The sequence below is a fragment of the Nomascus leucogenys genome, chromosome 7b (assembly GCF_006542625.1).
Source record: "Nomascus leucogenys isolate Asia chromosome 7b, Asia_NLE_v1, whole genome shotgun sequence".
Taxonomy (NCBI): Eukaryota; Metazoa; Chordata; class Mammalia; order Primates; family Hylobatidae; genus Nomascus; species Nomascus leucogenys.
In genome coordinates, this window is record NC_044387.1 from 97,622,656 (window position 1) to 97,636,450 (window position 13,795).

A 13,795-nucleotide genomic window follows, 5' to 3' on the forward strand; every position below is an offset into this window, starting at 1 on the left:
CCTCAATTTCTGAACACAGTGTAACTCTACCCTACAAAATTCATAGATTTCCTCCTCAAGAAGCTTTTATAGATGTAATGGGAAAATATTAGCAGTATTCATGGTATTGCTAAAAATATAATAGCCTTTTTCATATCTCTCTTGAGGTCAAAATTAGTAAGAATAATATAATAGAATCTGTCTAATTTAGTCTGGGTAAGTATTTGATTCTTTCTTTTCCTAAGGAAGTTTAATATTAAAATCATGACAAATCTTTGATCTTACAGGGGTTTTTTTGTTGTTGTTTGGTTGGTTGGTTGAGTTTTTTAGAGACAGGGTCTCACTATGTTGCCCAGACTGGTTTCAAACTCTTGTGCTCAAGCTATCCTCCAACCTCAGCCTCCCAAAGTGCTGGGATTAAAGGCATGAGCCACCGTGCCTCGCCTGATCTTACAGGTTTAACTGAAACCGACCTATAGCAGGGATGTTGGTGATTACAGCAAGATTTTGTTAGTTTTCAATTATTCTTAACAAAGTGAAGAGACTTCTGTAAATATACCTTTAGACAAAGGGAAGCCCAGAATTATGACCATTTTCTGCATGATTCAAACAAATTTGTAAGAGAGATGCTTCTTTTAGGATATAAGCTTTTTTAAAGGCAACGACTAATTACTTGTCTATTTTACAATGTCAAATTAATGATAACAGCAGTGAAGACTATGTGGCACTAATCACATGTGCCTAGGGTTGCCTGTACATCATTATCATGCTATAACAATATTATTAGCAATATTCATGGTATTGCTAAAAATATGATAGCCTTTTTCATATCTCTCTTGCGGTCAAAATTAGTAAGAATAATATAATAGAATCTGTCTAATTCAGTCTGGGTAAGTCTTATTTGATTCTTTTATATAAACTTTTATATAAACTTGTAAATTTACCTTTTTTTCTTGCAGTGGGCAGATTTGTCCTTCCCATTCTGCAACCATGGCAAACGTTCCATCATGAAAACAGTATTGAAGATTGGACCTAACAATGGAAAGAATTTTTTTGTGTGTCCTCTTGGGAAGGAAAAACAATGCAATTTTTTCCAGTGGGCAGAAAATGGGCCACGAATAAAAATTATTCCTGGATGCTAATATCTGTAGATTCTCTGGCATTTAGTCTCTTCAAACTGTGTATAATGTTTGGTCCTCCTCTGTTTCATAGAAAAGTTGTAGAATATCTGTGATACATTGAAAAGTTACTGCAATATTTGAGAACTGTTCTTTTTTTTTTTTCTTGTGTGTGCCATCTTTCCATCGTTGGCTACGTGTTTTCTTTTTGCCTTGATGAACGTTCTATGTATTTCATCAGATATACAGCATATTCCATTTAGGATGTGTATTTAATGCATTTAGTAATGACAATAAAGTGTTTTTAGTATGCTTTTAGTATCTTGTAGCTGTGGAGAAGCAGTGTTTTTTTTTTTAGGAAAGGATTATGCAACACAATAAAATAAGATTCTGTCTGTAGTGAATACATTTCTCATGTACTAACACTATTTATAACATGATTAAAGATATTTCTTGTTTTATTAAATAAAATTTAAGAGGTAAGATTTCCTTTATGAACAAGTCTATTTTTAAAATTCTGTGCAACCAACATTAAGTTCCTGTTAGATGCTGGGGCTGCGCCAAACCTTGTATGACTTCAAATTTGTGTTCTCATGTAAAGTGATGGGGATGCAGACTATAAAAGTAACATTTAAGAAAAGAACTTGCATGTAGGCATTTAAAAGAGAGGTTGATTTACATTTTTCTAACGCCCTCTCCCCGCTGCTTTTATTTAAATTTTAGCAGAGATCACTATGATTGTTCCTCCTCGATAAAAAGTCACTCTTAAGGTGTTTCTGTACACTTGTAAAAAAAAGTCTTTTCAGAACTGGTTGAATCTATTCTTTTTAAAGGACAGCACAAAGGTGGCTTGAACCACGTTCCCATTCTACCACTAATTTTTCCATGCAGAGCTATGGAAGTTAATAGCATATGAAATTATTGGCAAGAACAAAACATATTTTGTAGTTTTGTAAGTATTTTGACTCTACACTGAAAAGACAGGACCAACCTAAGATGAGTGATCTTCACCCAAATTGCTCAACAGGGCAGTGACTACAGAACGGACCAGGAACTGGACTGGACAGTTGACAATCTTAGCTACCCTGATGTGGAGTACATAGAGAGTACATTAAGAAGGAAACGGCAAGCTAATTGTGCAATAAAGAGGAAAAAAGGTCCACTGCAAAAAGGACTTCCATAAAGTCTGGTCTCCAAAAATGTGCATATTAATTACACAGAAATGTAGGTAAATGAAACAATAGGTTATATGATAAACTTAGATCCTTATCCTAACAAGAAATGTATAGGATCTATATGAGGAAACTTTTTTTTTTGAGACAGGGTCTCACTCTGTCCCCCAGGCTGGAGTGCAGTAGCATGATCTCAGCTCACTGCAGCCTCAACCCGTCAGCGATTCCCTAGCCTCAGCCTCCCGAGTAGCTGGGAATACGGGTGTGTGCCAGCATGCCAGGCTAATTTTTGTATTTTTTGTAGAGACAGGATTTGCCATACCGCCCAGGCTGGTTTCTTCTGGGCTCAAGAGACCCTCCCACCTTGGCCTTCCAAAGTGCTGGGATTACAGGCGTGAGCCACCAAGCCCGGCCTGAAAAAACTTTCATCTGAGAGACCCAAAGAACCAGATGCATTCTGGTTCAAACAAGAACAAAAACAAGTTGTTGTTTGGAAAGAAAGATTGTTTAAAATACAGCATTCTTTCAGACTTAATTCTATTATAACAAAATTTCTCATAAAAAATCTCAGTGGGGGTTTCTGCCTCCTTGTGTCCTGGTGAGCTCCAGCTGAACCCAACCTTCCCACAGATAACTAGATTCCGGACAAAATCAAAAGCACTGCTGGAGAGTGAATTAAAACAGGCAGATTCTTGAGGGCTGTGAAATTTAGAAGAAAGAATAGGCTGGAGGTGATTTCCCATTTTTTACAGCTTTTGTCCTGAGGGCAGAATAAAAACAGAATCAAGCAGGCCAACCAGAACTTCAGTAGAAAACCTGAAGTATTTCTCATCTACAGAATCAGCAGGCAATTTTGGCAGCCACGGCCACCGGGAAGTAAGTGGGAAATTGCAGAAAGGACATGGAGAGGGGGAGCACCACATTCTGTGTAACTGCTGATGTCATTGACCACTGAACCATATATGCGTGGGACAAACTGAACACAGAGCAAGCTAAAGATAAAAGAGCTGAGCCGGCGGGGCACGGTGGCTCACACCTGTAATCCCAGCACTGTGGGAGGCCGAGGCGGGCAGATCACGAAGTCAAGAGTTGGAGACCATCCTGGCCAACATGGTGAAACCCCATCTCTACTAAAAATACAAAAATTAGCTGGGCATGGTGGCACACGCCTGTAGTCCCAGCTACTCTGGAGGCTGAGGCAGTAGAATTGCTTGAACCTGGAAGGCGGAGGTTGCAGTGAGCTGAGATCTCGCCATTGCACTCCAGCCTGGCGACAGAGTGAGACTCTGTCTCAAAAAAAAAAAAGCTGAGCCAAGATATGATCTGCCATGCAAGGAAGAGATTTTGCAATTGGAATCTAACCAAATTAATCTGCTGCTGAGATAAATACATCAACACTCTTTAGAAGACTACAACAGGTCCTTGAATAACACTTCATTCAACGTCATTTTGTTATAACCATGAGAAAAAATCACTTTCAGCCAAGGCCACTATCTGTGTGGAGCTGGCATGCTCTCCACATGTCTGCATGAGTTTTCCTCTGGACACTGGGTTCCTCCCACATCCCAAAGATGTGTGCTTTAGGTGAACTGGCACATGTTCATGGTCCCAGGGTGAGTGTATGTGTGAGTGTGAGTTGCCCTGTCATGGGAGGGCATCCTGGCCAGGGAGAGTTCCCACCTGGTGCCCTGAGCTGCTAGGATGGGTTCCAACCACCTGCAACCCAGAACTGGAATAAGTGGGTTGGAAAATGAATGAATATGAATTACAAGAAAATAAAAATTTGCCAAGTATACAATAATCATACAAATGCACATCAACACAGTGCGAAATATTTGCAAACATTTATTCTGTGAGTTAACTCATCACCACTACAACCACCATCAGTCCCTCCAAAATTTGCGTGACGAAGAAAAAGAAAAAAAATTGACTGCAACGTGGAATGCAAATGAATTCATTCACCAAAATTTGAGAAAATATCTTATTTTTATTAATCTTTCTTAAATATATGTACAGCTCATGTTTATTTTGGTGTTTAACATTAGAAATCTATTTAGAAGTTTGATGATGTTTTTGTGACCAGAAATATGCTGTAGGAACTTCATTCTGGTTTATATCAATTAGTCTTTGGGAAAATTGGTTCTGTTTTACATTATTTTGCTTGAAGTCGCAGTTTCCATGAACCTATTGATGATGTGAGGTGAGAACTTACTGCATGCCAAATCCAGAGTCTTCAGCATATAATACCTATACTATTCAGGATACAGTCCAAAACTACACAGCGTATGAACAATCAGAATGATGTGACCCAGTTTTAGAGGAAAGACAATCAACCAAGACCCACCCTAAGATGGCCCAGATGTTGAATAGTAAACACAGATTTTAAAGCAGCTATTATAAACTATGTTCATTGAAGTGAGTGCTAAAGGGAAATAAAGCCAGGTGGAAATCCAAATATTCAGGAAGCAATACAGAAAATATGAAATTGCAAATATCTAAAGGAATATAAAATATTTTTTCCTCTTAGTTTCTTTAAAACATATGGGACTTTTAAAGCAAGAAATTAGCTTGTGAAATTTACAATGCAGGTAGATATATGTGATAACTATATCAAAAGGATGGAGAGATTGAAGGACCTATATATGAGTTTTCTATATTTTATGTGAAATGTTACCATATTAATTCTAATTGTACAAAGTTAATTATGTATTTTAATTATCTATTACCAAATTTGGGAAGTTTGCAACCATTATCTCTTCCAATACTTTTTCTTTTTATTTTGAGATGGAGTCTTGCTCTTGTCACCCAGGCTGTAGTGCAGTGGCATGATCTCGGCTCACTGCAACCTCTGCCTCCCGGGTTCAATCGATTCTCCTGCCTCAGCCTCCTGAGTAGCTGGGATTACAAGCACTCGCCCCCATGCCTGGCTAATTTTTGTACTTTTAGTAGAGATGGGGTGTCGCCATGTTGGCCAGGCTGGTCTCGAACTCCTGACCTCAGGTGATCTGCCCAACTCGGCCTCCCAAAGTGCTGGGATTACAGGCGTGAGCCACCACGCCCGGCCTCCAATACTTTTTCAATCCCATACTCTTCCTATTCTTCTGAGACTCCAGTGATACAACATTAGATTATTAGATTGTTATTGAGGTCCCCAAGGAACATAGCCCAGATCCCTGAGGCTGTCTTCATTTTCTCCAGTCTATTTTTCTCTCTCTTTTGTTCCAATTGAGTAAATTTTATTGCTCTGTCTTCAAGGTCACTGAATCTTTTCTGTCATTTCCACTCTACTATTGAGATCATTCAGTGAGGTTTTATTTCAATTATTATATTTTCCATTTCTATTACTTCCACTTGGTTTTTCAAAAATATAATTTCTGGGGGTTTTTTGCTAAGAACTTCTAGTTTTTTCCCCTTTGGTTTCAGGAGCCTGTATAATTGATTCTTGAAGCATTTTTGTGACATCTTCTTTAAAATTCTTGTGAGATAATCCCCAAATCTGACGAATCTCAGTGTCGTCCTCAGTTGAGTATCTAGTCTCATTCAGATGGCTGTTTTCCTGGTTTTGAGCATGACAGGTGATTTTTTTTTCATCATATCCTGGATGTTTCGGTTATGTTAGGAGAGCTTAGATCCTGTTTTAATCTTCTATTTTAGCATGCCATCAGCCTGTTTAGGTTTAGTGTGTAGGTTGTGGCCTGCACTGTATGCTTTGGTATCAGTGACAGTGTCGTTTACAGAGCCTTTGCAACGCAGTTCTGTTCTTCTGGTGCTGCTGTGGCTCCTTATCAATCCCCACTGGTGCTGTCTACGGGCACAGGTGATCCCCTGGGTTGCCTGCTGTTTCTGGAGTTGGGGAGAGCAGATATCTCTGTGCCTGTGTTTCCTTACACCACTAGGTGGAGGGAAGCAGTTGCTATTGTCCCACATCAACTACATTGACTCCCACAGCAGCAGAACCTCGACAGGGTTGTCAGATTTCAGAGCCTGCATCTGTTAGTCCTTGTGCTTAACTTGGGAGATGCTGTGTGATCTGCTGGTATTCATCTCTTTGGAGTTTATCTGCCCATTTCCTGGTATTTCAAACCAGCATCACAAGAATATAAAATATTTGAATGATGGGAGAAAAAACTGAGAGTCAGAATATGAGGAAGACAGTGATTTCGAGAGCCACTGTTTATTGAACCTTACTTTGCAACAGACGCTGTGCTGAATATTTGCCACAGATCACTTCACTTAATTCTCTTGACCACTCTGTGTAATAGACTTTGTTGCTGTTGTGGTGTTGTCGCTATTTCTAATTTTTCAGTTAAGGAGACTTGGCCTTCTGTAGGTTAAGTAGGAAGTGTGTCTATGTCACACAAGCCATGGTTTGAATGAACTTTGTGAAGCACTAATGCCCATACCCTGAATAAGCTATTCTCCTTTTCATTTATTAAGGAAAAGCAGCTGTACCCAGAATTGTGTGTCTTTAATATGTACAATTATCTAAGAATCATCTATGTAGGAAAAATAAAGGGAAAAAATACACAAATGAAAATAATTGTGGTATGATGAGATTATGGTCATTTTTCTTTTCTAACATTTATGTTAAATTTACAATGTTAAAATTCCCGTAAGTTCAGTTTAAATTCTCATTATACATTTTAGTTCCATTGTTTTATTTTTAAAAATCCATTGTTTTCATGTACTTTTCCAAAGGTACTTATCATTATATATTATAGGTTATCAGTATTAGCAAATTGGGCAAGGAAATGAAAAAGCAAGTGTTCTAATGGGGGTTCCCAAAAGATGAAACTTCTTCTTTTTGTGGATGTCTTTACAGCACTGATATCTTTTCTGGACTATACTATGGTCTGCATCGTGTTGTATTTGTCATCTTTGTATTTCTTAATGTTCACTTCCTTAAGAAATTATATATGACTCTTCCTTATTCTTCACAGAATCTTACCAAGTATTGTACTTTGCACACAGTAGAAATTTGGTAAATATTTGTTAAACTTTGTAGATGGAGGTTTAATATAATGTCAGTCTATTGAACATTTTTAACCTTGTTACCACTATTCAAACATGAAGGTAGTGAAACGTCATTGAAAAGAGTGTTACTGGTTTATTATGAAAGAGAAAGAAATTCCTCAGTATCTAAAAGCTGTTAAATCTTTCCAGTAATTTAAATGAAAGTCCCTTTTTTGGCATTTTCTAGAACTTTCCTTACAGATATACAGGCCAAAATTAATTGAATCAAAGGATATACAGTCAGTAAAAGGGAAAGAAGACACACAAATAATGCTGCCTTATGTCTGCACTGTATTTAGGGACATATAGAGATGAGTAAATATAATTATATCTTACAATGCCCATGACTTTGAACCTCTTCATTTTTTAGAAAACAAAGCCAACTGATTTAAATAAATGTTTAATTCAATTAATCTCTGTTGAGTACCTACTATGTGAAAGATTCAGGGACAAGTATTTTTAAAGCGATCTTATAGATACATAAATGAGGAAGAAATGATAAGGGAAAATAAGCACTTTAAGCAGAGTGCTAAAAGTTGCAGAGAGGGAAATTTCACATCTGATTCAGGAGCTAGGAGAGCTTCAGGAAAGAGGAAAGAGTTGACATGTCACCTTGATGAGGATCTGCATACGTAGAAGGGCATTTTGGGCAGTAGGCATAGCATATACAAAGAGCTCTAAGAGCAGCAGCACAAGAAGGTATCAGCAATAGAAATATTCCTGTTTGGCTAGATCATAGGGTATGTGAAGGAAAATGGGGAGATAAATGTGTAAAAGAAGAATCAATTCCCATTTCATGGCTATAAATGGATCCTGGGATGGGCCAGTTCTGAGTTCTGAGAATACAAAAATAAATAAATCACTCTCTCCTTAAGGAGCCCATGGGCGGATAAGCAAGCCAATGTACACTGGGATATGCACTAAACTAATGACTCAGAGGAACTCAAACAAATGAAAAAAATGATCAATCCTGCCAGTGATGTGGGAGATGGTATGCATGGTGGTTAGTTACTCAGATTCTGAATAAAATTGAGTCCTGGAGTCAGACTGCTGGTCCCAAGATCTGCATAGGCCCTGACCGTGACCTTGACCATATGACCTTGATCTCAATGTTTTACTAAGCTTTGGCTACTGTGTGCTAAGTCTTAGATACCTGATCTGTTATATGGTGACAATAACAGTACAGTTCTTAACAGGGCTGTTTTGAGGATAAAATAAAATATCCACGTGAAGGGTTTAGCATTGGCAGCTAAAGCTCTTGAGTTAATTTTATTATCTTTATCATTAATAGCCCTGCTACTGTTATGTGTCACAACTATTCTCATGGAATATTTCAGAGAGGAAATAACAACGACGATAACCTTATAAAAGGACCTGTACTACACCCTACAGCAAGGGGATTAGGGGTCGAAAGAACAGTGCAAAAGCTGTTTTTGTTTAGGGAACAGAGTCCAGAAGTTCAAAAAGAAAAGTATTTGGAAGAGATGCTGGGGTGAGTATTATGGTTCCAATGAGACATCAAAAATTTAGAAATAGAAAACATGAAAGAACTCCTAAAAGTCCTTCATATATGACGAATTTTGAGATCCAAAGCCTCAGATTAACCCAGGCATATATTATATTCTAGATAGAAATCATGTATCAGAACAATGAATGTTATTACCAAAATTAATCTCTTTCTCTCTCTACTTCTTTGCAGCAGAGATCGTGGCTTCAAATGCATGGAAACACTGAATATATAGTGTTTCTAGAGGAGCAGATTGTAGGGTCACATGGTTTCACCCACAGTGCTGGATCCAAGTAGTTCCAGAGTCACATTCATTGAAATCTATTCGAGAAGGGGTAAATCCTGTACTCAAAGGAGGGCCTGGGAAGCAGCAGAGAATGGAAGAAACCTATGGTTCTACTTTCTATTTATTATTTGAATCTTATTGGCTTCTCTAATAAAAGAGTAATGAGGGAGGAAAAAGGAAGTTAAAAAGAGACGAAGAGCTGGGTGCGGTGGCTCATGCCTGTAATCCCAGCATGCTGGGAGGCCAAGGCGGGCAGATCACTTGATGTCAGGAGTTTGAGACCAGCCTGGCCAACATGGTAAAACCCCATCTCTACTAAAAATACAAAAATTAGCCTGGTGTGGTGGCGAGCACCTGTAGTCCCAGCTACGTGGGAGGCTGAGGTGGTAGGATGGCTTGAGCCAGGGAGGGCGAGGCTGCAGTGAGCTATGATCATGCCACTGCCCTCCAGCCTGGGCAACAGAGCGAGACCCTGTCTCAAAAAAAGAAAAAGAAAAAGAAAAAATAAGTGATGAAGAAAAAAGTGAAGACAGAAAAAAAAAAGATCCTGTGACTACAAACAGAAAGAGAAGGATGAAGAGAACACCTAAAGTATCTATATCTACATGGGCACTTGGCATCTGTTTTTGGTAATCAGAAACACAAATATATGTAATCAACAAAAGAACAGTCTTCTAAATTTTTAAAACTATATACTAGCATTTTGTACTAAATGCTATCATAAAATGCAAAACTGCAAAACAAATTCAAAGTCTCATTACAACAATTCCATATCTACCTTGAGTATTAACATATCTATGTCACTCCGAATCGCTACCATGAGCATCTTGGTTTACATATTAATAAATGTTTGTCTGCTTGTAATATGCATTTATTTTTCTCATTATTATGTTATTACATTCAGCTTGTTTGGCACCATTTTAAAGAATTTATTTTGCTATCAATACCACAAAACAATTTAGGAAACTGAATAGAGCAGGAAAAATGTTAAATCTATGTACTTGAGTTGGTTATTGACTCATTAGTTTAATAACTCATTTTTTCAAACCTGAATAATTTAAATGCATTAGAAATGATACAGCATTAAACAGTGCCTTCTTAAAATGGTAAACACTGGATCTAGGATCTGAGTTTGTAGTTATTACTTATTTAAAATAAACAAGCAAATTCCGTTGAGATACGGTCTCAATTCCAGGAATGGTCTATTAGCAGGCAGCAGTGAGCACAACAATTAGCCATATCAGCACATTCAAGCCTAATGTGTAAATTCAACATAGCAGCAAACACACATCCTACCATGGCCTATTAAGTAATCAGAAGTGATTGCAGATAATTAGCCCAGGAACAGCTGCATAAACTCAACTATTCCATTTTTTGTCAGACATGGAGACTTCAAGTGGAAGGGAGGTTTGTCAGGTATGTCTTGAATTGGGTGGGAGTGCCACTGTGAAATGAGGGACAGATTCTAAGGTTTGATGGCATATTGCCATTTTACATTGTCTTCTGATCATACTTCTAACATTCACATAAATATTATTCTTGAATAAAAAATATGGAAACAAAGATATCACCAATGATTTAAGAAACTTGTAAAATTGGAAGTCAAAATACAATAAAAAGTAGAAGTCGGTTAGTAAATCCCTTTAATGAGTGTGTGTCATTCATATTTGTATTTTCAGTTCAAATTTGATTTGTGCATTCCTATCTATTCCTTCTGAATGACACTAAATACAGCACCATTGGTAAATATATATTTGCATTTGAATTAATACATATACTTGGTAAGTATTTCTTTTCTAAATTTAAAAAAATGTAGTCTCCTTTTTTTTCTATTCGTTTTTTACAAAAGAAAACATGCTAGGTAGAAGATGACAACTATCTGTAGAAATCTGAAAGACTGATATAAAAAGAAAGAATTATATTTATTCCATGCATGTCCAGAAAAACAGAACTAAGATACATGAGTTTGATTGTTAAAAAGAAGAATAAAATTCCAAAAATTAGAATTTTAAAAAATGAAATGAGGACGCTGTGAGATGCTTAGCTCCTACCAGGAATGTCATCAGAGAAATTCAGCGACCGACCTCCTACAGGGGTAGATGTGGTTAAAAGGAATCTCAGATTCTATCAAAGTTTCCTTCCCACTGTAATATTCTGGGAACTATAACTAAAGAGGTTGAAGTCCTTCAAACACAACTTTGCTATACACTTGTGCAGAGATCAGCAGCAGATGGGAATGCCACCTCTTAAAGAAGACTGGAATCTATGTTTATCTGTGCCCATTATATCCTTAAGTTTGGACATTTAGCTGACCTTCTCTTTTAACATGGGTCTAGTGTATTTGCTGTGTCATTTTCCATACAATTCAGTTGCTTTAAAAGTTCATTTCTCATACCATGCATTAAAATAAAAATTTGACCAATTAAAAAAACCAAAGAAAATGGCTCAGAATAAATGAATATATTATCAATGGTGCTAGACTTTTGCAGGGCAATTTCTGAATACTTGCATTAAAGATTTTGTATCATGAAATTACACTTAGCACACGTTTATTGTTTTTTGACAGACAGTTTTCAGTTTACTTATAGGTCTACCAAGGATAAAATGGATAGATAAAATTAGAAACCATAAATTTCACAGAGAATTAGTTCTACTATATATATTTTACATTTGTTTTCTCCCTGGTTATCCTCATTTTTATAAGCGTTCAATCAACAAATGTTTAAGTGCATGATGTCAGCAAGGCACTGTGAAAGTATAAATAAAGAACAGTGCCTCAAGGAGTTTAAAGTCTTCAGGGGGAATTAAGCATGCAAAGTAACAATTACAGCCCAATGTGACAAGGACTATAGTCGAGAGAGGTAGGATGCAAAGAGAAAACAGGAAAAAGAACGCCCATTGCAACCTGGAGGACACAAGGAATCTTCACAAAGTAGGCAGCACTGAAGAGATGGGTAGTTGCCAACTTCAAGCAAATAGAGTTTAGGAGAAGCCTGTAAACAGAGAATTTATAAAGGGCTGCTTGACATGGAAAGGAACTAGCATGTTATAAATATGAATGATAACTGGAGCTAAAATCAACCCACTCTAATAATGGTAATTATTTGCATGCTGTTCATTCATTGCAAATTATTACCTGTTCTCACCCAACTTACCAAGAGTGGGCTTACTATAACCGCTGTTTCCTAGAGCAACACTTATAAGTAAAAGTGCTAATAAAATGTGGACTAGCAGCATCAGCACCAGCTTAGAGCTGCTTAGACTCTCCGGGATTCAGGCCCAGGAATGTTTGCTCTCCAACAAGCTCTCCTGGTAATCCTTGTGCATTCTCAAATTTGAGGACCCCTGTCCTAGAGGAAAAAGTATTTGCACGTGTTTTAGACAACATTTTAATATACTTTATTAGAACAGACATGTGAGACATCTTTTTTGAAATGTGTTGTAATACGTGGGTTAATTCATTTAAAATGGAATTGAAATGTGAGGTTGAAAAAAGAACAGTGAGTGCAGTGGGAGTCAGGCAACCTGATTTCTCATTTCAGCTCTGCCACTAAATAATAATTAATAATAATAATAATAAATATGATTGCTAACAGATATATGAAACTCTGCCAAGATACAGAACTTCTCTTGGATCTCAGAGTCTTCAGCCATAAGACAAGAAGGTTGTATTAGAAGATCTCTAAAATCCCTTTCCAAATCTAAAATACATTTCTCAAAAAGTTTCTGCATTCGCCATTTGCATAATTAAATAGTATAATCATCCCCAATCTCTTTTCAGATTACCTCCAGTTGTTTTCAGCTTCTTGTGTCTTTTCAAAGCAGTGCTGAAAAGACCGCTCTCTGCTGTGTTCCCCTGTCCATCACTTTTAAATCTGCTTTTCTTTCTGCCCTCTCTCTCTTTTAGGTCAGTGATTAGTTTACCATACAATTGTTTAAAATGAGGTATTCTTACTTTTATACATGTAAATTCCCATGAAAATTGCTTGATTAAAACTCCCCCATAGACTTTTAGAAGAAAACAAAACAAATTGTGCTCATCTCAGAGTGTGAGGCACCCTGTCTTGAAGGTCAGTTGAACAATTCACAGGGGCTGGAAACTAACAAGAAGAAAAAGTTTCACTGAAGTTAAGATAGAGAAGAGAAGATCAGAGAAGCTAGCGATCCAGGGGAAAAATGTAACACTGCTGTTTGTGCACAAGGCCTCTGAATTTCCTTTTCTCATCCTTCCTGTTTTTCTCTCCCTCCTTTCCTTTTTTCCCCTACTTCCTTCCTTTCTTCCTTCTTTTTTATCTGTTTTGTTGGTGCTGATTGTCTATCTGTTGAATTGCTTTCACACCAAATCTTGCTTATGTAAACTATAATCCTCAAAAAGGCAAGATTTAATAACCCCCATAATATTTAGTGAATACCTCCCAAGCAAATAATTTCTCAATAAAAGCTTAAGGGAAACACACTTAGAGAACACATGCATAATGCATTATAATCCTGGCAACAGTCAATTAATTGGCTTTCTTTACAATCTATGAGTGCTTCTTCCCAAAACATTTTATTTGTATTTTCACAAGGAGGTGCATTTTTTTCTTTCACCTATCCACTGCTTCCTCGGCTCCTGCTCCCTTTCTGTTAGGATCTGTGACTGGGGGGCGGACTTATGCTGGCGCTTTGCTTGTATCTCACACACTGCAGTGTTTTAGCACTTCATATTTTATGTCCTGGC

General features: G+C 37.3%; 1 protein-coding gene across 1 annotated transcript in view; it reads left to right on the plus strand.

The window, feature by feature from the left end:
• The window catches only part of NEIL3 (nei like DNA glycosylase 3), a 56,931-nt gene extending 55,697 nt beyond the window's left edge, over nt 1–1,234 (plus strand). Inside the window, exon 10 of the mRNA XM_003276671.4 lies at nt 939–1,234. Coding sequence (XP_003276719.1) covers nt 939–1,121 — 183 coding nt within the window. The 3' untranslated portion in view covers nt 1,122–1,234. The remainder of the gene's footprint in view (nt 1–938) is intronic.
• The last annotated feature ends 12,561 nt before the right edge of the window (nt 1,235–13,795 follow it).